Here is a 22,153-nt window from a genome sequence, read left to right on the forward strand (position 1 = left end):
GGCCTATAGTTCCTCAGCGTACACGTAGCTAAGTCAGGCTGAAAGCACACAAGGCTGAGAATGTCCAAGGCTGAGCCGATCCCCGCACCATTGTCCCCAATGAGTGGCCATCTGCGATAGGTCGCATAACCGTGCTGCGCCTCCAGGCAGAAACAACTATCTTGCCAGTTTCCTGGTTGTCGCTTCATCCCACCTTCTGACTTTTCGTACGCCCCTCATGGCCGAAGTGGCCGGCACCATCTTTGGTGTCATTTCTCTCTCCATCCAGCTGTTTGACAAATTGAACACGTACACCAACATTGTCAAAGATGCGAGGACGAAGGCTGAACAGATCACCGGCGAACTGGACACACTGGTGAACCTTCTTGAGAATCTGGAGACCATCATTAGCAGACTGGACCCTACTACATCCACCGCATTGACTAGGAACAGCATCCAAGAATGCGTACGGGCTATTGAGGTGATCAGATCGAGACTTGGAAACGTCCCGCCAGTGAAAGGCTCCGTCAGGTTCTGGACACGTTCTAGGAACGTCATTAAACGACTGACATATCCCTTCAAAGAGAGCGATATCAGATACTGGAAAGATGTTCTGGCAAGCATCCAACAGAGCCTGCAGACCGCTCTGCTCGCGTCGCAAACGTAATGAACCTCCCCGCATACGTCGTAACAATATCTGAGCTAACCCTTCCTAGCGATCAGCAGCAACGATATTTCACGACTTTACAAGCACAGCTTGATCGGCTCTCCCTCAATACCAGTACTGGAATTCAAATGATCCTTGACCAGCAGCGACATGCCAATATTCTGGCTGAGCAGACCATAGACCAGCATGCAGGCGTAGAGATCTCTGGGTACCGAAGACACCAGGGATCATTCCAATCCCTCCTCCAGGACTATGATCGTTCTTCTACTCAGAACACCTCATTCAGCTCTCGCTCTCAAGTTGGATCCAAACCCGGGAGACATCATGATCCTCCTAACTCGCTATTGACAGTGTCTGCAGTTGATCTAGAAGAAGATGTCACGGATTTTCGAAATCTCGAGCGAAGAATACGAACGGACCGTCTGCGATTAAAAAAGAAGCTAAATCCTCTTAATTCATGTTCATGCCGTGAACGTCGTCAGAAGAAACAGTTCGTACGAACACCGTTTGTTGTGTCGCTGAATGAATTGCATTTTCATGATTCCAGCTGCCCGTTCTGGATACCTGGGACTCACGACGTGAACTTCAGCTTCGGAATGATACTGTGCTATCTTATCCTTGGGCTGAAGCTTCGAATTTTCATGACGTTGTCAATTGCAAGCGGCACATTTTCGGTTAATCCAAGTTTGTCGGCATGTCGAATCGTCTCTAGGAATTCCCCGGCGTTCGAGCTAATCGATAGGATGTTCAATCGCAGTTATGGCCCTCCCCCCATGGATAGTTCGGCAGAGCTGATAAAACTGTTCCAAACACGTGAGGCATCACCACACGACCGCTTGATAGATGGGTCAACGCTTCTACACGTGAGTTCTGATCTTGTTTATTTCAGTATTTGCAAATGTACTGAGGACTAAGAGCATTTTTGCCACGAATTGACTGTACGATTTCGTTTGAATATACTCCTGTACGACTTCGAAGAACATCGATCGATCGCCCATCACTTACTACGCTACATGTCTTATGCGGATGCATCGGATACCAATGATAATGGCAAGTAAGTTACAAACATGGAATCAATCGATAACGTCTAATTCAGTGTCGTTAGAACATGCTTAGACTTTGTTTTGCGGATAGCCAGCGTCGATCATCTATGGGTGTCATTCATCACCGATCTCTTGCAGCATGGGCTGAAAATATCACCAGGAAGCTATCCTATTGATTACATAATCTCTTGGAACCTACTTCCATTCAATGAGTTTCCGGACTCCTTCATTGGTTGCAGTGATGCAACTGTAGCAGCATTGTTGAGATCAGAAGCGGACTTTAGTAAACTTGTACAAAAACGCCACCCGGAAGAGGTATTGAAGCAGGAAGAAGGGTCTGAACTCTACAAATTGGTAACTCAGATGGGTTGGGTACGTGGCTGCCAGATTCTTGTTGACACAGGCTTCAGGTATGTAGCACAAGTACCCGAGGGTTGGGGGAACGGGTCAGATGACTTGTGGTATCGGTGCCTTCTCTTCAAAGCCTTATATTCTCGAAATCAAGAGATGGTAAAGTTCTGGCTTGGAAAGCGCGAACATGCTACGAAGGGTTACCTCACAGATATCGGAAACCTACAAAGTGCCTTGGTATGGGCTTTGAAAACGTCAGAAGCAAACATCGCAGAGATCCTTCTTACGAATCTGGTCGAGCAGAGATCCTGGATCCAAGAAACCCTGGAGCTGTATGGTGTCGAGTGTGAATGTGCGATTAGATCAAAAGGTTTACTAGACACCCATACCACTTGTGCACTACGTGCACTTGATGAACAGGGCTTTGAGCTACTACCTTCTTTTCGGCCGACCTTTGGGAACATTTACAACGTCAAAATGATCTACAACGACGTGTTTTTAGGGGTTAGAGACCCACTACTGACTCTAAACTTTTTGTACGATGCCGGGTTTAGAGACATCGCAAAAGTGGATATCGAATGCCGCCAAAACGACTCCCCCACACCATTGCACATCGCGATCATGTACTATCCTTATCGCACTAGTCGGACTTATTCGGTGTCCAAGTTCTTCGAAATGGTAGATTGGTTTCTCTCCAAAGGAGCAGACCTGGCCGATTGCTGGCCGAGATCGAGGGTTACTACATTGCATTGTATCAGCGCAAAAGCAGCTACCCGCTTCACCTCGGAGACAGGCCAAGCGAAATCAGAAGACATTCTAGACAGAGTCGCAGATCTGTTTCAACATACACTCACAGACGACTGCGAATGCAGCTGTAGTATGCATGGATGTAATAGCATCACATCTTTCTGCAAGCATGCAGATGTTTGGGTTGACGACCATATAAACGTCTTGACCTATATGAAGCCAGGACGCGTCACGGTCTCCCAGCGTTCCGAAAGTTGGTTGGAGCGCTACTGCAAACAAATGGCTCCCCAAAAATCCCGAGAGATTGTGCAGTGCGTAGCAAGAGCGGCCGACGGTGTGACAAATAGATGGATCGTCACCGAGTTCATCCGGCTCTGTATCTTTTCCTGGTTGGAAATACGCCATACTTGCTGCGATCTTGACGGAATTTTAAAAGCTGACGCAACCGACTTCTCGTATCAACCTCTACCGCGATATCCTCTACCGCGATGTCCTCCAGCCGAACTACTACGAATTCAGGAGTAAGACGCTCATCTCACGTATGTTTTAGAAGAAATGGTACCTCTTTTCGATGCCCGGTATGACACACACGAAGGCAGTCTCCAATCTTTCGTGGACGAGATCCTGTTCCCGGAGATGAAGAAAGTGCTTGATCGATTGAAGCAAGAGGACGAAGCGTTATATGCCACTAGAAGGCGGGAGATGGGGGTTGTAATGGTCGACCAATGAGAAAGTGCTGCATGAGATCGAGGTCGCAATTGGCGTATATATAGAGAGCAGGGGTTGCATTTGTCAACACCAAGACGCACCCTGAAGGTATACCCTGTTAATTTTATTAGAATTGTGATGTAGATAACCACGTATACCTTTTTTTGTTTTTGAAGAAAAGGAAATATTCAGTAACGACGCTTTGGTTCAGTAACAGAAGCTTCTCTAGAGACGATGTGACGATTGGAGGGCGTATAAGATTATAATGTGATGTAAGTCTCGTCAGACTATCTACCAGCTACAACAAAAGGGGGTATATCAATTACAGGAAGAAGATTGTTTTGTTTTGCTTAGTGGAACAGATCTTGAGCTGCTGCCGCAGTCGCCTGGGCTTGCGCCTTGGCTGCCTCATTAGCAGCAGCCATAGCAGCTGAGAGGTCATTGTCGACCTTCTGCTGAGAAGAGCTACCAGGACGGTTATCACCAGTTCCTTCACGTTCTCCGACTGCAGCTGCAGCGAGATGTTGCAGTCCGGCCATGTTGGGTTCTAGCGCAGGACTGGCTTGCTCCGGACCAGTGTAAGGGGGAGTAGAAGACTTCTTCTTCTGGAGCAATTCCCCAATCGCTGTTTCCCAGCCTAGACCATCGGAGCTGCGATGTATGATCTGACCGTTCGACAGCGCGTCGTTCATCTCCTTGATGCTTGCGTTCGCCTCAGCTTGCATCTCGGCTCGGTCGGCCAATTCGGTAAGAGACGTAGCCACTAGAGCGGCGAAAATGTGGTGCAAAGGAGTTATCGCGCCGCTTGTCAAGTTACTGAGCAGTTCCTTGGTGGCCTCAAAAACCTCCGCAGAAGGTATGTTTTGCAATGACAGTCGCGCGATGAACACTCTGAGATACTGATGCGCCAAGTGAGGAGGGGAGTTGCGCGTCAAAGTAGTCAGATCGATAGACTGTTTGACTTCGTCTAGTGCCCCGTTGAGATATTCTGATTCCACGGTCCCAGGTTTGAGTGCTGAAAAGGCAAAAGGAGCCGATGATTCGACATTTGGAACACTTCCCGCGCGATTCACGTAGGCTATTCGACCGACAATTAAGGCAGTACCTCACAAGTGTTAGTCAAGTGCTTCTGAAACACAGAAGCTTGTACTTACGGGCAAGGTAGTAGCCGACTTCGCCCAGAGCTGTGTAGTCATCGCGCGAAAGAGTTCCGGAATACCTTCGAATCATCATGTCCTTTGATCGACTAGAGCCGTGGAAGCGATCTAGAATCAATGCAGTCCAATACACGCGACGTGCTGTCTGGTATACTTCAAGGTCTTGCTCTTTCATCGCAGCCAATGTCCTCGAGTCGTTGATCGCTGCGTCAGCAATACAGGCTGAGATGCGGCCCAGTAGTCCTGTTGTACTGCCTATGGCGCCTGGGCTCGGTCTGTCAGACGCTGCAGCAAGCAGAATCATTGACTGGCAGTATACCAGATGATTGTAAAACTGTCTTGAGCTGTCTGTGTCGTGGAGGCAATAGTTGGCCGCATCGACAGAAGTAAAGCATTGTTGTAGCAGCTGGTTAAGGCTGATCTCGATAGGCGGCAGAGCCTTCGAGGCAATAGATCGGATGCAGCCTTCTAGTGACAAGAAAAATGCCTCCCGTAGCTTCGACGGACAGTTTGTAAGGCGGTTTAATTGTGATTCGTGGTGTGGTAAGACAGGTAGTGTGGGGTGAATGATGTTGTAGTATCTGAATCAAGGTTTAGTGCCAGGTAAAAAGTTAAAGGTGCAGGTATGCGTACGCTTTGAGAATCTCTTCGTGGGAGCCAGTAATCAAGCTGCCGCCTAGACTCATGTCTCCAAACGAAGTGCGACGATTGCCGTTCAGTGACGATTCTTGGTCCGGTAGCACAGGCAGACCATGTGCGTCTACAGATCCGCTATTCCCGCGGTCCTGAACAGTCCAGTTGGGTCGGCTGAAAGCGTCGTGGAATCCATCTGTCATCGAGTGAGTTCGCTGGCGCTTGAATTGCGGGGGGCTCTGGGTGTCGGGGAACGACTGGTCACCCAGGGTCCCAAAATCGAAGTTGTGTGACTGGGCAGGAGGATGATGTATCTGGCTTTCGAGCGAATTGAGTCGGTCGGCTAGCTCCTTGATGTAACTGAACAGTGTGAGCATGCGCACCAAGTTGAGAGAACAATATGACATACCCTTTGCTAGGTCCGCGCTTCATGGGTTGACGGCTGAACTGACAGCGCGCGCCGGTTCTTTTACAACTAGAGCAAGCTTCCGGGCCGTTCTCACTGGTTGCGTCGCATCGAATCTACACACCGTAAGCGATGTTTGTATGGGAAGAAGAGGCATCGCATACCTTCTTCCTTCGGCATTCGTCGCAGGCACGCGACACCTTGGATCGTTTGCGATTCGGGTCGTTGGGATCGTACGGATCGTGGTGTCCCTCCATGCTCATGACATGTTGCGCCATTTGTTGCGGAGAATGCGTTGGGCGTGTCGGTCCTGCGAAGTGCTGATGCGCGCCCATGGCGGGTCCCATATGAGCCATCTGTTGGTACTGCGGTTGCTGCGGACCGGCTGGATGCATCATGTCTCCACCCTCACGCAGCTGCTGTAGATTCTCTTGTAGGCGCAGTTCGGGGTCCGTCAACTGGTGTTGCTGCGCCGGTGGTGTGCCATTCTGATTTGCGTATTGACCTGGTCCTCCGCCCATTTGCGTGTCGGGATCCGCGTAGCCAGCCATTTCTCAGCGCGTCGTTTCCAAGACAACAAGAAAGAAGTCGATTAGAAGTTATCCAGAGCGCCGGGTCAATGTTGTTGCGCGATCGCGCGAGAGGTTCGATGTTGTAAAGCGCGAGGAGCGTGTTGTGTAAGAGGCCGACGAAGAGGGTTGTGCGAGCTTTGCGATTTTTGCGCTAGCGTGGACCATGGCAAGAGAGAGCAGATCATGGTGGACTTGGGTGAATGCGACAACAACATTATGGTGGTTGTAGGTTTACTGAGACACCGAAATGTCTACTACTTGCAGCGTTGATCGGAAGCTACTGACTGGCCGGTGACGACGTGGTCGCTGTTCGGATTATCTCTTCCACCGTACGCGCTTCCGGGACGGCCAGTGGGAGCACCATGCACAGCCATCATCAGAAGTGCCCACATTCTGCAACTGACGGCTGCTGTCATTGCACTTGTTAGTGAACTGCTGGGTTAATTAGATTTCTGTAATCTTCTTGCAGTGTTGCTGCACCGCATCGATCACGTTCATCTACCTTGCGCTGGTTCCCACGTGCATATGCTCAGTGCCGACTTCAAACACCTGCACACTACGATTAACTCCTGTCCAGGAAGTTTCTAGTGAACATGTGCATATTGGTAAAAGACGGTATTTTGACAAAAACTGTTGAGGGGTGCAAACTTCTAGAATCACTGCATTCATGCGCTGGACGTCTGCACCACAGCTTTTTTACCAAAACGTCCATGATCAGGCTAATGTATCCTTTTCAGTGTATAATGCTGACACCGAAATAACCTCATGTCAGACCCGGTGATTACTCCCCTGAGGAGGCTTTCGCAGATCAGCGGCCCTAGAGTCCTACGACACGTGCTATGAATACTTTCGGCGACGGCTGGCTGCAGCATCGGGTCGAGGGCGAGATCACCAAGAGCAGTGCGATACACCGACAAAGTACCATACCCCACGGAGAAGACTATGGGGTTCCGTTTCAAAAACATTATGCCAACCCTATGCCCAGCGGTTCTAAGGTCTGGACACTGTGTTGGATCTAATATTTACTTTGCGGTCCTCCCACAGTTACATTGCTTGGTGTTCAACACACACCCTAGCGCTCTCTGCGACCGGGCCTTTTGAGGCGAAATATACAAGCGGACAATGTACCTGAAAGTAATGGATAGGCTTGCTTCCGGTTCTATATGTGCTGGACGCTATCGACGCAGACAATACAGATGATCTCCACTTGGCAACGGGCGACGGATGCTTTGAGTTACGGCCGTCGCGGCAAGAGAAACACGCTGACTCGACAAGCGAATCGCGGCCGCAATTGAAACATGCCGTGCGTGGAGTCCCGCATTATTAGAGGCGGGCTGGCGAGGCCAGCACAGCAAAGAGGAGAGGAGCAGCGTCCGTCGCAGGCCTCGCGTCGTCGCGGTGTGGATCGTCTAAAAAGCCTGCGGGTCATCATGCTCAGGACGGCAGCGGGCTTGCGGAGGGTAGGATTTATGCGGTGAGAGGGTGCTGCTGGCTTGCATGCAAGTGTGGGATTCGAGCGCTAACCCGATGGGACCAGCATTGCCCGCCGTCATGATGGCTGATCGCGCTTGCAGATTCGAGCGTCGAGGTCTGAGCGTACTTGCCGATGACGCTAAGCTCCACAGCCAATTACACGCACCGCAGCGCCGTGTGCCTTCCTCTTAACCTGTTCCTCCCGCTCGCTCTCTTCCCTCTCATCACTACCTCACCCGCACAACACCACGTAGTATACTGGTCTGGTCGTACCCAAGGAGCTCCGTCTAACGCTTTCGGCCAGCGCCTCTTGCGCTCGGTTCCCCTTTGATCCTCACCAAACTCTCCACTCCATCCTGTCGTCCTCGGTTTCCTCCACGGCGTTCACGGTCCCAATCCAGCATACCATTGACCAAGATACCCTCTGGCGTTTGAACTAGCATATTCTCAACCCTACTATTCTTCCCTGTATCTTTATCCATTCGCTCACACCTCGCGTGTGGCCTTATTTCCGTCCTGTTTCATCCTCTCTAGCCCGTTGGCTCCCTGGAACGCTCCCACTCAGCTGCTCGTAGCCAGCTGCGACGACCGCACTCGGCCGTTATCGCCCCGGTATGCCTGTTATCGATGGCGAGAAATGGGCTTGCTCGTCCTGCATCAAGGGCCATCGAGTGAGCGGTTGCAACCACACTGGTATGTCGCTCGCACAGTGCGACACTTGACCACGTTCCAGTGCTAATATTGTCCTGAAGATCGCGATCTGCACCACATCAACCCCAAAGGTCGTCCCGTCAAGCAATGCGAACACTGTCGCGGTGCGCGCAAGTCCAAGTCCCACCACGCCAAGTGCGATTGTGGCGACAAGAAGGACAAGGACTTGCACAAGGACAAAGGCGACGCGAAGAGTGAGCTCATAGCTGGCTTGGCCGTCCCTGACAATTCTGACGTTACTCTAGCTCACGACAACCGCTGCCAGTGCCATTCAGGCGCAAAGTGCTTATGTGGTACCAAGAACGAAGACGTTGATCTCAAGGTCGACACCACCCGGCAGACACTCCACGATGCTCGCGCGAAACCCAAGTTGACTGCGACGCATTCGGAAAGCCACTTGACCGTCTTCGCAAACGGCCACCACAAGCCTTGTCATCGCAACAACAACTCGGCCCACGTCTCCGGTCTGCCGTACAAGATCCCTCGTCCGCATACGTTACATGGCCATGCCGCCTTTTCTGCTCTCTCGCAAGACAAGACTGCTCGCAGCAAGCCAGAGCCGACCACTACACGCTCCATGGACACGCTTTCGTTATCGAACAACGACTTCCACACCATGTTTGGATCTACTCAGCGATGTTCCAACAAGCCTACGACTCCCAACGTTGGTGGTAGCCTCGACACTTTCGCTTTCAACGACATGTTCAGTAGTCAACCTGGCGTCTTTGGACAGGAGGGCGAGTCTCCCAACAGCAACGTAAGCGACACGTTTTCAACCCAGCAGTGGCCTTGGATCGCCGACACCGTGACACCAGTGAACAGCACATTCGGTCTGGGTAGCTTGTCCACTTCGCCATCGCAAGATTGTCTGCCAAACATGGATAACGACTGGCTAACAGCATCCGCTGGGTTTGACCACGTCTGGTCTGCTACTGATCTTCCACTGGACCCGAGCAAATTCAACGACGAGTTGGCTCAGCCGATTTCACACAGCGGCGAATCGAAACAGAGCGGCCCTGGTCTCACTGTAGCTTCGTCTGCGCACTCAGAAATCGGAGAGCCTGCCCTTTTCGGTGATCTGGACTTCAACAAGGCTCCTCAATCGGCTGCCAGCGAGTCGCTTTTCTGGGAAGATACTCCTGCGTATCGGTTTAGCACTGCTGTCCCGAGTGAACCTATGAACGGGTTGCCAATGACCACTGCAGCGCCCATGTCCAGTATGATCGGCTTCGATCCTATCTATGCCAAGAGCATTACTGCTGCGCCAGCAACTATGACGAGTACCGCCTCATCTGACTTTGCCGACACAGCCGCAATCTCGATGCCTAGCAATTTCGAAGATGTTGTTCCCATGGACCCATGGCCTTTAGATCAGACCAATGGTGCTTTCAACGCGATGAACAATTTTGATCTATCTTCTTATGCCAACAACGGTTGGTTTTAGACGCCTGCGAAGGAACAGCAAGCTCTTGCAGCTGCTGTTGCTTTTGATGACGCCATGACTGATGACGCTGCTGGTGCGCGATGATACCAACGCCTAGGCGATCTCTATTCCTACCTTCTTTTAGTCTTCACGACTACCCTTTTTGACCTTCGGTCGCCTGTGTATATTCCATGACCTGGCCCGAACCATTCGCTTTATGCGCGTTTGAGGCCGTTTTTACATAGCTCGCGTCATCACTGTTTGTTGCATTTGATGGTCGAGCAAGTAAGCATCCGTATATACAATGGGATGGATTTGGGTGGTGATTTCAATGATTGGGCGATTTGCCCGCGGGGATTTCGCAAAAGTATAGACGGGGCTTCGGCGTTGTGACGTCTGCCCTACAATGAAATAAGAACAAAGTAAAAACAAACTCGTGTCTTCATCGTCACCATCTGCTCGTCGTTGTCAATTGAGGCGTCCCAGAGGACGCCTCGAGCGTTGCCGGGTGACGTCCTTCAACCGTAGGACGTGCCGCACGGCCATAAGGTTCGCTGTAGTCCCTCCACCAATCCGCATCTCCGCCAATCCAACGAGTTTTCAGGGTTCCCGCCCTCGCCCACGCCCTGCATGCGAAGCGTGGAGCGCCAACCAGCAGAGATTTTCGCTGACTTTCCAAGTTTCCATTGATCGGTCGGCATGGGGGGCTATCTCTAGCAAGACCGTGATTAACCTTTTGGACGCGCATGCTCTGGAGAGATCCCACGTCGGACCCGGTTACAAGGTCCTGCATCAAAGGTGGACGAGGATGATGTGTGTGGATGATCAGCCACAGATGTAACACAACTACGTCGTCTCACGGGTACAAGATGTGTACGCTAGACGGCGCAACAGCGCTCCTGGCGGCTGCCATTGTTGAATGTGATCATTCGCGATGCTATGCACAAAGGACATGTGCCGCGGCCTGGAGTCAGGCTATCAAGGCTAAACACTGGCCATCGCAACCTCACCAGAGGTAGCTACTTGCGGACAGGACTATTCGCTGAGCGCGGCAAGCAGCCTGAAGCTGGGCAAGCCGCCAGGAATGCTGAGAGAGCGGCATGACCACGAGCATGTCACCCCACGACTGATGCGTTCGCGATCCGACGCCCGCTGCACAGCACAAACAAAGAGCGATGTTGTTGTGCATGCCCAGTGCACAGCCTCCTTTACGCTTTACGAACCGCCATGGTGGAAGCGTCGAAGTGCAGCTTCGATTCGGCGAACCAGAAGCCTGCGCTGAGTGTGCTCACATGTTTTCGTAATCTCCGGAAGCATACTTCCTCTCAACATCTCACGATAAAGCTAGGCATTTCCGGGTATCATCCCAACGAAACATGAACAAACAGAAGACGATGGTGTTTATAGAGATGGACAGCTTGTCAACTTATAAACATCCCCTTCATTTGACCCGACCATCAACCTGCAACCGTACCCTCTTTCGCTTCTCAATGAAGCGTTCCAATGGCGAAAATCACGCATGCAATACATGGATTCGTAGCCGCGGGCGCGCCCGCCTAGCGACTTCCTACTTGAGAGTAAAGCATAGCAATATGTGAAGATTGTATGGAATGTCTAGACGCTGTGCATTGCATCGCTTGGATGATGGATACTTTTCCCGTGGTTTGGCGTTTGCATGCTTGCGGGGGTGAACGCGTATTCGCGCTAGTGAAAGATAACTAGTCCATTCGTTAAGGCATATCCAAAAACGAACTGGTTATCAGAAGCCATCTAAAAAAACTTAAGTCGCCAAAGTTGTCGTCTGTCGAACTTGACAAAGTGTCAGGGACTCTGCCAGACGCAAAGATCGACGATCCCTGAACCTGCTAACTCGGCATCGGCCGTCGGCTTTGTCCTCAGTGGCTGGTCGCATCTCGGACCTTTCGGAGGGTCGGAGGGACCCTGAAAAAGGCCCTGAACTGGCAGCGGTTCGAAATGATGTCAAGTCTCGTGTTGTGTTGTCTGAACCGAGGCGAAAGTCAACGAGGTCCCACCGACTTTCCCCCATGTGGTAACACAACGACTTGGATTCCACGATCGCCAACCTTTTGTATGATTCAGTTGCGTGTTCGTTGCGAATGGGGTGCGCATGTGATGTGGAGTTTGTGGGTTTTGCATCAATTTTTGTAGCCCTATCTGAATCCTCAATCCTACTGGTAGATGCAAATGCCCGGGCAGCTGCCGTGGTTGCATTTTGCGTGGTTGTAGGTTAGGTAATGCTAGTGCGACCTACGTCATCGCGGTTCTGCAATCACCGGAGATGTGAAGTTTGGTGTCAGGAAACTTCATTTCCGACTTTAGACCAGGAGATCATCAATGGTAAGCACCGTGAACACTAGTTCGACGTTGCGGATGCATGGTCGGGTGTACTAATCACCTGCGCAGCGGAAAATCTCCGTTCGTGCAGCTTTCAAGTAGATCGTTACGGTTGATGGTGGGCTTGTTCGTAACACGGCAGGATGGGCGGCGCGTTTACCGCGTGTAGCATGGATTCTTGATAAACGAGGATACGAATGGCGGTGTCGATGTTGTGTGGGTAAGCTGCATATTGCAAAGGGGTATACGCCTTGCTTAGTGCTGGATACCGATGGATCTAAATAGCTTCACTAGCGGTGTAGTATACTTGTTTGCGTGCATAGGATATGTGCAGCTGATTCTGATAATGGGTATTTGAAGTTGACTGAGGCACCTTTGAACGTTGCGCGACAGGTCTATATCCGGATGTAAGATGTGATGGGGTTCGTGTAAAAGGAGCGTAGTACACTTCACTGCTATGATGCTCCCTGATGGTGGAAAGACGAAGAGTAAGATGCTTGTCCAGTCATGCTTGGTTCCACTGTAGCCTTCGTGGGTCGACCATCTCAAGAGCTAATCCTTGTGCTACAGCTCACAGGAATGGCCCACGTGTTCACCAGTATAGGTTCTACCCATCTGTGAAAAATAAGATATATAATACTTGACAGAAACTAGTTAAGAGGGTATACGCCAACTGCTCATCAACGCTGAACTGCAAGAAAGCTTCAGAATATCATACACTGCCACATTCAATTCGATAACTCAGACCTCACTCTGTCCGTTATCTCATACCTTCCCCACCAAAGTCATCCACCTCTTCATATCCACTTGCCCAATTAATCGGCTGATACCCACTAAATAAACTGTCTCCTAGCTGATACCCTGGTTTACTAAAGTAGGTCGACATTCGTCCCATGACAACTGGCGGTGTATCGTAGTCTTCGTCAACATAGTAAGCTGCATCTTGAGGTATAGCAGTGAAGTTCGCTTGTGAGGGCCAGTAGGAGGTATTCGAGGTTTCCGGGCAAAGTGGCGAGGGTAGAGGTGATGTTTGTGTTGCGATCGTAACGTAGGTAGGTCTGGTTTGTTGTGGTGGCAATGGTAACGGTGAGGTGTGGCAGCCGCATGTGCACGGTGGAGTGTCTGACGTGACGTTTCTTTGCGCCTGGAAATTCTGCTGTCTTGTTGTAGCATTTGGTGCTGTATCAGTCCGCGATGGTGGCAACGGTGGTTTACTCGTTACTGATGCTGGGGATGCTGTTTTTGTTGGTACCTTGTCGCGCTCTGGTTCGACGACTGGCACGCCATATATCCCATGCTCTGACGTTGATGGAGATGCCACTTGCTTCAACTCGCCTACACTCGACCCAAGAGCTGTCCACTGTGATATATATGAAGGTCGTGTCAGTTGGCTTGTCTGGCCCTCAACGATCGTCTCTCCTAGCAGTGATATTTCCGAGTTCGTTCGTGAGTTCGTATAACTTAGGCTGGGTGGTCGACTGGCTCGTTGCGAGCTTATCGAACTCGATCGCTTACTCCTGTTCGTGTCGCTTGTTCCGCCGTCAGACCGTACACTTGTCTCCGACAAGGGCCGCAAGAATGACACTGTTCTCGATCTTCTCAGTGCTTGTCTATCAAGCTTCTCTTCGTCCTCCACCGGTGCCGGCTTTTTCACTTCTGGCTCCTTGTACTCCAACTTCCCGTTTTTATCAGACGCGAAATATTCTTCCCCTCGTCCAAAAACGACTTGGAGTGACGCAAAATCTCGTGTCGTGCCGTCCGTGGGATAGAGCCAGTCTCTGAGTGCAAGAGGAAGATCGTAGCCATCTTGTAATTGTCAGTTCCCATTTTGTTCTCATGCTACATTGGGTATGCGCACCTTGCTTAAATTCTCCACCCTTAGTTTTCCAACAAACGTAGTACCGTTCAAAAGCACCAAATGCGCACACTATGAGGTCGTCTAGGCTATCGGGGTCGTTTGGATCTTCTGGTATCTCGCCCAGGCGTTTGTAGAGTCGTGTAGATGCATCCATTGTAGATTCTTAGTACCTACGTATGACTGAGAAGGTGTATTCGGGATACGTTCGCTAGGCAAGCATCCACCGATTGTATCAGCTGACAAATAAGAAAAGAACGGCTATATGCCGCGAGAAAGTATTAACTCGATGGGCTCAAGATTTCAACAAGAACACACTCGGTCGTACGCAGTACTCATTACGCTCAGGTAGTTACCCCAGCTTTCAACGGCCAACTACATTACTACCATCATCACAGCATTACCATATCTTCTTTCAAACAATACATGATACATGCCACTATGTTCTCGCGTGATTACTATCGGTTGCGACATATTGCCAAAACGTGTCGGAAACTTGAAGCACTTGCGAGGAGCAAGTCGGTCGATGGTGGGTCGAGTTTCACATCTGCTGGTCAGGGATGCAGCGGGCGGATTAGCCGGCAGATCTTTCGCATACAGGAACGTGCAGCGTACAAATTAGTAAATGACAGATTCAAAGATTTTGTGCATGGGTGCTAATATTGTGGGAAAGAGAAGGTTGTTCTGTAATGTTGGAGGAAGCGGGCCAACGAAAGACAGGAATGACGCTTAGCCCCCCTTTGCATCAACGTGAACATCTCAACTCACCTATCGGATTTCTGTTTGTCTTTGAATGTATTGCATTTAGAAAGAATCTTTTAGGTCTATTTGTTATTTTAAGACCGGAATATTGGCCTCACATCAATTCATCTCTTCGCCTGCCCATCTTGACTCTCCAAACTAACAAGATCATCAATCTCCCTGAACAATGCTGACGTAGTCTTCCTCTCACTGTTAGTCGCCGACCTCTCTCTTCCATTCCCTCTAGCAACAGTAGCAGGCTGTCTGGACGTTCCATTCACCCTACCCTGACTACCACCGATCCTGTTGCTCATGCCCTGGTTGCCCTTTCCACTCGTCATAGTACGAGCAAGGGACTGCCGTCCAGATGTTATGGATGAAGACCTGGGCGACGAGCGAGAATTATCGACTCTCGATGAGGATGATGATAGCCCGGAGATAGAGCGTTCCCTCTGCTGGCGATTTTGGCTAGACGTTTGTGTTGCTTGTCGGGAAGTCGATCTTTGTGAGGTCGCACTTGGACTGGGACTTGACCTGGAAGGATTTGGTCGACGTGGTAGAGATATGATCGGCTTTGAGCTTGCCGTAGTTTGAGCTCCCGATATGGCCGGATCTTGTCGTAAAGAAGGTGCTCGCTGGCGTGGAGGTGTTATAGGCCGTTGAATAGAAGGATCTGACGGTTGCGACCGTGCTGCCAGTGCTTTCGCTTGATTTGCTTTCGAGATTGCCAGCGCTAAAGGTGCCGGTGTTGGAGAGGCTTGAGGCTGTACGCTAGCCCCAGGCGTGCTCAGTGACTCGCCTTCGTTGGAGTACACGGAAGAAGTAGTACTATTAGCACGAGATCCACGTTCGTTTGATCGCCTTCGAACATTGGAATCAGGCTTTTGAGCTGCTGCCAAAGCCTCGAACTTCTGAGCCTGGGCTATGGCTCGTGAGCCGCTGCTTCTGTTCAGCTTGGGTGTAATTCGCTTCTCGCTCACAGATGGGGATTGCTGCTCAGCGGGTGGGGAGTCTGCCTTCTCTGGTGTACTTTTCTTGTCATCGATAAGACTTGAGGCTGGTTGAGTCCGTGCAACATCCTCCTGCTTCAAAATAACTTCACTCTCTTCACCGCTCGTTGACTGCGCTTCGGTAGGCAAAGGTTCTGTTGTGACAGAAGGCAGAGAACCTCCAATGCCTGGTGAGCTCTTGATCTGGCCCATGCCAGATATTTCAGCAGGTCCTACGTTTGGTTTTGATGTCGAGTCCAATGTTCTCGGATCTTCCTCTACAGTAGGAGAATATGCTGGTGGCGGCGTAACAGGTCTGAACACCAATGACTCTACCATAGGAGGTGGATCCTCAAAGATAGACTGCGGTATTTTCATCGGTCTATACGACTCCTGCTTATCACTGCCTTGACTTCCTTCCTCGTCGACCACCCCCGGCTTCGATACCAGTGCCTCTGCGGCCAGCGGCTGATCGACTGGTGCATCCTCTTTCGCATCGACGGCCCTTTTCGTCGTCTGATCCTGTTGTCGAATGTCCGCCTCTTTTTGAAACCTCTTCTCTTTTCTACTCAATTCAATCTCCAACACCCTAGTACCAGGAGCGACTCTTGACTTTAGGCCGTCGTCACCGAGGTCAAAGTATAGACCCCAAAGACCTGGCGCTTCTTCGACCGCGCACCATCCTTCCCAGCCATCGAATGTGAGTCGTCGATCTTGTCGCGTGCAATCGAACGGACCAGTGAGATTTGGTTGAGCATCTGCGCGAACACCGTACTTGACTTCCCCGGTCTCTTTGTCGACGTACACCCAGTTCATGATCGGTGCAACGTCTGTGATTGTTGTGACAAGGCCTTCGTGATTAGTATCAGGATAAGGTAGGTAATATCCAGCGTAGGGATGGCCTAGTGGGCTCCCATCCTCAGTGCCTGTGTCAATCCAAAGCTTTCCATTTCTCAAGACGACCTGGCGGCCGTCTATCTCTCGGCTGCGATGTGATGACTTGACGCATGTTGCGATGAGGTTGCAGCGACGGGCACGGTGCTCCTCTCTCTTCTCTTTAGATTGCGATTGTCGGATAGCTTCTTGTGAGCCAAGTAAACCTGGGGCTACGATGGCAGCGATGAGGATTGAGAGCACCATCCTGAGTGTGGTGCATTACGGTAGTGCATTCGTGGATAGACCAGCACGGATATCCACCCGAGTTACCATCGCTTGTGGACTACAACCGATTCGTTCTATGCGCGTTGCCATAGCTTAGTAGAACTGACTTGGCGTCGTGATTCCGATGGCCTGATGCTCGTCCGACAGAGCAGCCATGTTCAAGCTGAGACGTTCGCCTTGAGCCTCACCACCCCCTGTGTGTTTCATCCTCCCAACCGCCCCGCCAACAAGCATAGCATATCCCCACAATGTCCAAGCGACTATGGTTGATCATCTTGTCTGGACCCTGGATTCTTCTTCCGCAGTGAGGCTGGTACGAGACTCGGACGATGGCAGTGACTGTGAGACGCAGAAGTGCCACAACAGTCGTTTCGAGGATCTAACGCGACAGCGACTAGTGGCGAAGAATAACGATCTATGCTATCGTTGTACTTGGTGGTGACTCTACATATAAGGCAGAGATATGGTACTCGATAAAGGCCAGTACAGTCGACCTGCATCTCATCCCTACCATCCACCAACAACACTCAGCAACGGCCCGGAGCCTGCCCAGTCTGAAGCATCTGCCTAATACCTAATATTAGTTCCTCGTCGTTTTCAACCTTTTATCAAAATGTCTACCCTGTAAGCCGGTCCTACATGGAAGAGTATTCATGTGCTAACCTCGATCAGCGACTCCACCATTCGTCCCACAGCCTACGGCTCCGACACTGAGAGTGACGGACAAGCTTCTGGTGGCCGTAAAGTCTCTTCGAAGGTTGGGCCCGTACCATCCTCAGCCACACTCAACCGACCGGCCGGAAACATCATCAAGGGCCCAGTGGATGACAATGGCAAGCCAAAGGACGCTGCATTGCTACTCGGTATCAAGTTGGATTTGGAGGCAGAGATTCACCTGACGGCAAGGATTCGTGGAGATATTACGATTGGATTGTATTGAGCTATTTGTATGGTGGATATGAACTATGTTCGGCGTTTGGCATGATGAGCTTCAAGTGGCTGATGCATGGTCTCCGTAGCAGAAACAAGGCATTGGCTTCGCAGAGGGCGACCCAGGACATCGGAGAAGGCACACATTATTGAATGAATAACATCTCTTTGTAAGAAGCATTGCCACAATGGGCACACGCATGTTGAGCATCGAGGCATCACCAGCGCGAAGGTCACAGAAGTGAGGCTATAGTCTGAGCACGTCGTTAGCGTTTGGTACACTAAGAGTAATGACTATGTGCAAGTAGAAGGTGCTGATCAGACTCATGCCCTGTCACAGGCAGTTATCACCATTGCCGTAGCTCGGTAGACCGTCGTGATAAATTGAATGTTCATCTTATAAGGGGAAGTGAAGGTTATGGTAGCAGACTTACCAAGTATTTCATCACGCTTACAGTAGTAGTAGACGATCCTATGCAACTCATCAGTTGCTGTTGTATCCTGGCTTCATGAAACAAGGCGATGTATGTGTGGATCAGACATGACAGTTCTCGTCGTCGCCGAAGCTTGGACATATGCTTGTCGTTGATAAAGTCGTATCATCATTTCGGAGAAGGAGAAAGGCGCTGAGCGTACCGGTTGGAGGGCGACAAACACTAATAGGTCTAGGTAGCAAGTTAGTAAGGACTTCTACCAAGAAAGAGCAAGCAAATGGTATGCATTGGCGATGGATCAGTTGACATGAATGGATATTTTTGATTTTAAGTCTTCACCGGGCGAACCCGTCGGACTCGTCATCAAGTGTTCATCATTTCGCAGGGTTTGGGTAGTGAGAATGAATGTGCTTACCAAGTGACATCTCACAGGCTGTTGGCGAGTAACAGACTGATTGAGTTGTTAGCCGAAGCTCAGCAACGCTTGTGTGAACGTAGAATGTGGCGGAGAAGATCAGTCGGCGAGGTTTCTGAGGCCTGCCATAATAAGCGTATCCGTCAAGAATTGTCGGTGCCCAGTGCGGAATCATCATATGGTATTCGAGAAGGGTTCGAAAAGAAGGAATCGTACCAGTTGATAAATCTGTAAAACGCGTAATGTTAGCGAGAGCTACAAGCAGCGTTGAGGAGAACAGTAAAGGTGAAGTAGAGATCAGAAACAGCCATTTTTTATCGGCACTGCCCGAAGGCTTGGTCGGTAATTTCCAGCGTGCCGTAGCACAACAGGTCATCATTGGAGGGTTGGGGAATAAGGCGAGGACGTGCTTACCATTCAAGTCGCCGATGACAGAACTGCATGCTACAGTAGCTAGAGTGCGCTGCGCATGTGCGCTTAGCGTTGTCAAGAAGTTCTGAAGCTAGTTAGCTCGATGCTCTTTTCGCAAAAGTCGAAGACAAATGTGATGGAAGCAGTCCGATCAGACTGACGTGCAAAAGTTGGAGTTTCATTCCCCGAAAGGTCAAAGACTCTAATTTGTTTTTGGCTTTGTGAATCATCATGAAGGTGCAGGATGAGGTGAGGGTGGTGCGCTTGTACTTACCAAAGTCAACTCATGCTGGAAGCAGAGCCATTAGTGCTTGTGGTTAGCAGTAGATGTTTTGCGCACTGAAGCGAATCTCGCTGTATCGTTGATGCGCCATTGTTGTGCTGCTGTGTAAAGCAGTAATGATGTAGGAAGAGAAGTTGAAGGTCGATGAGAGAAAAGTTAAGCTATCGGAGGTTGGGGCTAATTTTTCCGCTCCGCTAGCGCGTTGGTGACTAAGCTCACGTCACGCGAAGTGGGACCCGCAGTGCTCCATCGAGACACGAGCCTCAGCTTCGAACATGTTTGCAGCACGCTGATGCGCTTGACTACTACCAAGCAATGCGACACGGAACTTCAAGTCATATCATGCCAATCGGTAAAAGTGTATCGAGTCGTATCGATCGCGTGTCTGTTATTGGTCTATCACTGGTCTTCCCACCCATATTGACGCCAACCTGATATGCATGCCCCTCTCCTACTTGCGCCTTTATCATGACGCGTGAGAAACTATCATGGCGCGTAACTTGGGTATTTACATGAAGTCGTAAAAACTAGGACTCATGGAGCCTCGTGTATGGAAGCCGTTTCGCCTGTACATCCAACCTTCCCTATGCAGAACACGTACTGAACGATACGGACAAAAGCGTTGAATGCTGTCGCTCCTCACGATGCAAAGATGCGAACGTTCAAATCAACGCAACCTGTCGCAATTACACATCGTATGCCTGCTTTGGCTGCCTCCTCCTCTTTCTTCTTATTAGTGCCGTTGGCTGCGCCATTGGGCGCGTCTCCATTGACAGGCACGTCCTTGATGACATTTGGCGCCCATCGCATACAGCTGACGAAATGTCCGTGTGCGTCAGTCACAGTCTTGACACATCGGCCTTCTTGTGTGAGATCCCAGCATCGGATGGTCTTGTCGTCGCTAGCTGATAGTAGGTACTTTCCGCCCGGATGGAAGACGAGTGACCGTATCCAATTGTCGTGGCCAGTAAGAGTCTTTATCAATGTTCCCCGTCCATCCCATATCTTTATAGTCTTGTCTCTTGATCCAGTTGCAATGTACTCGGCAGAACTGCTTAGTGGTGGCGGTTTCTTGAGTCCGGCGAGAGCTGCAAGGTTGGCATAGGATACTGGGGGCGCTATTGTAACACATTCAATGACATGCTCGTGCCCAAGGAAAGTGCACTTGGCCTCCCCTGAGCTAGCGTCCCATAACCTGGCAGTCTGGTCATTTCCTGCTGACAGGAGCCATCGTCCGTCAAAGCTAGGGGCAACGTCTCGTACCCAGTCGGCATGTCCGCGTATCGTCTTCACACAGTATCCTGTTGTGACATCCCATATCCGTAGAGTCTTGTCTCGCGACGCAGAGACTAGTAAGTTGCCGGACGATGGAGAGCCCGCAGCTCCACTGGGTACGAATCGAATCGCAGAGACGGAGTGGTCGTGTCCGGGAAGTGTCCTGATGTTCTTGTACTCGTCTGAGGGGTCCCACAGCTTGATAGTCAAGTCGCTCGAACACGACGCTAGTAGTGTACCGCCTCTGGGGCCACCAAAGTCGACGTCCAGCACGCCTTTCGTGTGACCCTTGACCGTTCGTTCGAGCTCACCCAATTCCCAATCCCAAATCTTGATGGTAGTGTCTTCAGAGCCTGAAGCGAGCGACGAGAAAACGGGGTGGAACGCGACGCATGTGATAGGCGAGCGATGTGATTGGAGAGTATGCCGTGCTGGAGCTCGCGGCAGCCAGCTAGTGGGGTCTTGATTCCTTCTGATGAGCGAGGTTGGCGTGGTGGAATCGAGCTCGCTCTGGAGGCTCTGGTTGCGCTGCTCGAGTTCCAAGACCTGCACGGTGTAAGCAGAGTGTTTCAGTGTGGGTATTTGCGCACAGCTACCTTCTTCTGCAACCGTACTACACTCGTCCATTTCTTCTCCAGCAGCCCCTCATACTTTTTCCGCGTAGCATCGTCGAAGCTGTCGGCTATGTTGGCTTCCTCCCGGAAAGCCTCGGCAGTCTTTGGCGCGTTTATGACACCCAGATATGCTATTATGGCCTTGTGCCTGGCTCGTTGTCAGTGGTGACTCCCGCGATAGTCGCTATCTGCCATGCTCACAGCTCTTCCGCTTGCCGGTCTGTTAATATCGCGCTCATGGCGGAACAGCTAGCTCATACGCGATTGGTACTAATCTGGACCATGCACTATCGCAAGGCGCTGCGTAGTCTTGTGCGGCCGATGCGGAGGAGGTTTTTGGTGGGCGCGGGGAATTGCGGTGAGCGGAGGATGGACTGCAGGGGCGGCTGGCGGGGTATCTTGGTCGCGAATTGGGAGAGGGAGCAAGAAGCAGGAGGATAGCGATTGTGTCGAAGCAATAATGTGTGCGTGTGGGCTATGTGGTCGACGGAGGTTGCATGTAGGGCATTCATGTGGTTGCAGGGATCATCCGCTTGGGCAGGAGTGACGCTGTTGTTGTTCCCGTGGGAACAACAACAGCAAATACTTGCAGCTTTTCAGGCCCAGACATACTTGCTGCCACTACACCACGCTGTTATCGCTATCCGAGACTTTGCGATTCGACAGTCTCGCAAAAAGCAACCCAAAACATTATCTACTGACATCATCTGGTGAGTCCCCGCCGCTCCTATTCCGCGCACCAGGCAGAGCGCAACAGGCCCACTAGTGCACGCGCGCATCACTGTGTCTCTACACACTGTTTGGGTACTTTGCGCCTCTC

General features: G+C 50.9%; 7 protein-coding genes across 7 annotated transcripts; 3 read left to right on the forward strand and 4 right to left on the reverse strand.

Moving 5' to 3' along the window:
• The first annotated feature begins 171 nt into the window (after nucleotides 1-171).
• CC77DRAFT_1050246 (hypothetical protein) lies at nucleotides 172-3,695 on the forward strand. Its single transcript, XM_018527618.1, has 4 exons — nucleotides 172-642; nucleotides 696-1,509; nucleotides 1,564-1,700; nucleotides 1,752-3,695. The coding sequence occupies exons 1-4, from the start codon at nucleotides 218-220 to the stop codon at nucleotides 3,310-3,312; spliced, it is 2,937 nt and encodes a 978-aa protein (XP_018386318.1). The 5' UTR covers nucleotides 172-217; the 3' UTR covers nucleotides 3,313-3,695.
• Nucleotides 3,616-6,671, reverse strand: CC77DRAFT_1020529 (hypothetical protein). The gene is made up of 5 exons (XM_018525061.1): nucleotides 5,856-6,671; nucleotides 5,695-5,807; nucleotides 5,286-5,645; nucleotides 4,650-5,233; nucleotides 3,616-4,600 (listed from the first exon to the last, which is right to left on the reverse strand). Exons 1-5 carry the CDS (start codon nucleotides 6,240-6,242, stop codon nucleotides 3,846-3,848), a joined length of 2,199 nt encoding a protein of 732 aa, XP_018386319.1. The 5' UTR covers nucleotides 6,243-6,671; the 3' UTR covers nucleotides 3,616-3,845.
• A 1,386-nt stretch (nucleotides 6,672-8,057) lies between these two features.
• Nucleotides 8,058-10,105, forward strand: CC77DRAFT_90436 (hypothetical protein). Its single transcript, XM_018533611.1, has 3 exons — nucleotides 8,058-8,407; nucleotides 8,489-8,641; nucleotides 8,693-10,105. The coding sequence occupies exons 1-3, from the start codon at nucleotides 8,374-8,376 to the stop codon at nucleotides 9,889-9,891; spliced, it is 1,386 nt and encodes a 461-aa protein (XP_018386320.1). The 5' UTR covers nucleotides 8,058-8,373; the 3' UTR covers nucleotides 9,892-10,105.
• Nucleotides 10,106-12,941: 2,836 nt separating this feature from the next.
• CC77DRAFT_1094891 (hypothetical protein) lies at nucleotides 12,942-14,237 on the reverse strand (the record flags this gene model as incomplete). The annotated part of the gene is made up of 2 exons (XM_018529764.1): nucleotides 12,942-14,031; nucleotides 14,084-14,237. The coding sequence occupies 2 exons, from the start codon at nucleotides 14,235-14,237 to the stop codon at nucleotides 12,986-12,988; spliced, it is 1,200 nt and encodes a 399-aa protein (XP_018386321.1). The 3' UTR covers nucleotides 12,942-12,985.
• Nucleotides 14,238-16,257: 2,020 nt separating this feature from the next.
• On the reverse strand, nucleotides 16,258-16,950 carry CC77DRAFT_904181 (hypothetical protein; the record flags this gene model as incomplete). The annotated part of the gene is made up of 1 exon (XM_018533610.1): nucleotides 16,258-16,950. A coding segment is annotated over one exon (693 nt), but the record flags the coding sequence as incomplete, so codon positions are not given.
• A 514-nt stretch (nucleotides 16,951-17,464) lies between these two features.
• On the forward strand, nucleotides 17,465-18,090 carry CC77DRAFT_1020531 (hypothetical protein). The gene is made up of 2 exons (XM_018525062.1): nucleotides 17,465-17,595; nucleotides 17,644-18,090. Exons 1-2 carry the CDS (start codon nucleotides 17,585-17,587, stop codon nucleotides 17,909-17,911), a joined length of 279 nt encoding a protein of 92 aa, XP_018386323.1. The 5' UTR covers nucleotides 17,465-17,584; the 3' UTR covers nucleotides 17,912-18,090.
• A 1,582-nt stretch (nucleotides 18,091-19,672) lies between these two features.
• Nucleotides 19,673-21,877, reverse strand: CC77DRAFT_1040637 (dynein regulator). Its single transcript, XM_018527211.1, has 3 exons — nucleotides 21,535-21,877; nucleotides 21,316-21,481; nucleotides 19,673-21,265 (listed from the first exon to the last, which is right to left on the reverse strand). The coding sequence occupies exons 1-3, from the start codon at nucleotides 21,570-21,572 to the stop codon at nucleotides 20,084-20,086; spliced, it is 1,386 nt and encodes a 461-aa protein (XP_018386324.1). The 5' UTR covers nucleotides 21,573-21,877; the 3' UTR covers nucleotides 19,673-20,083.
• Between the last annotated feature and the right edge of the window lie 276 nt (nucleotides 21,878-22,153).

Source organism: Alternaria alternata (assembly GCF_001642055.1).
Source record: "Alternaria alternata strain SRC1lrK2f unplaced genomic scaffold CC77scaffold_10, whole genome shotgun sequence".
NCBI lineage: Eukaryota > Fungi > Ascomycota > Dothideomycetes > Pleosporales > Pleosporaceae > Alternaria > Alternaria alternata.

What these genes read in the sequence shown, in the direction of transcription:
- CC77DRAFT_1050246 (XM_018527618.1), top strand. Translation starts at nt 218, where the DNA reads ATGGCCGAAGTGGCCGGCACCATCTTTGGTGTCATTTCTCTCTCCATC. An exon ending in ATGGGTCAACGCTTCTACAC is followed by an intron (nt 1,510 to 1,563) that starts GTGAGTTCTGAT and finishes GAGGACTAAGAG; the next exon opens with CATTTTTGCCACGAATTGAC. An exon ending in GATACCAATGATAATGGCAA is followed by an intron (nt 1,701 to 1,751) that starts GTAAGTTACAAA and finishes CAGTGTCGTTAG; the next exon opens with AACATGCTTAGACTTTGTTT.
- CC77DRAFT_1020529 (XM_018525061.1), bottom strand. Translation starts at nt 6,242, where the DNA reads ATGGCTGGCTACGCGGATCCCGACACGCAAATGGGCGGAGGACCAGGT. An exon ending in CACGAAGAGATTCTCAAAGC is followed by an intron (nt 5,234 to 5,285) that starts GTACGCATACCT and finishes ACCTTGATTCAG; the next exon opens with ATACTACAACATCATTCACC. An exon ending in AGTCGGCTACTACCTTGCCC is followed by an intron (nt 4,601 to 4,649) that starts GTAAGTACAAGC and finishes AACACTTGTGAG; the next exon opens with GTACTGCCTTAATTGTCGGT.
- CC77DRAFT_90436 (XM_018533611.1), top strand. Translation starts at nt 8,374, where the DNA reads ATGGGCTTGCTCGTCCTGCATCAAGGGCCATCGA. An exon ending in CCTGCATCAAGGGCCATCGA is followed by an intron (nt 8,408 to 8,488) that starts GTGAGCGGTTGC and finishes ATTGTCCTGAAG; the next exon opens with ATCGCGATCTGCACCACATC. An exon ending in GGACAAAGGCGACGCGAAGA is followed by an intron (nt 8,642 to 8,692) that starts GTGAGCTCATAG and finishes ACGTTACTCTAG; the next exon opens with CTCACGACAACCGCTGCCAG.
- CC77DRAFT_1040637 (XM_018527211.1), bottom strand. Translation starts at nt 21,572, where the DNA reads ATGAGCGCGATATTAACAGACCGGCAAGCGGAAGAGCT. An exon ending in GACCGGCAAGCGGAAGAGCT is followed by an intron (nt 21,482 to 21,534) that starts GTGAGCATGGCA and finishes ACAACGAGCCAG; the next exon opens with GCACAAGGCCATAATAGCAT. An exon ending in TAGTACGGTTGCAGAAGAAG is followed by an intron (nt 21,266 to 21,315) that starts GTAGCTGTGCGC and finishes TACACCGTGCAG; the next exon opens with GTCTTGGAACTCGAGCAGCG.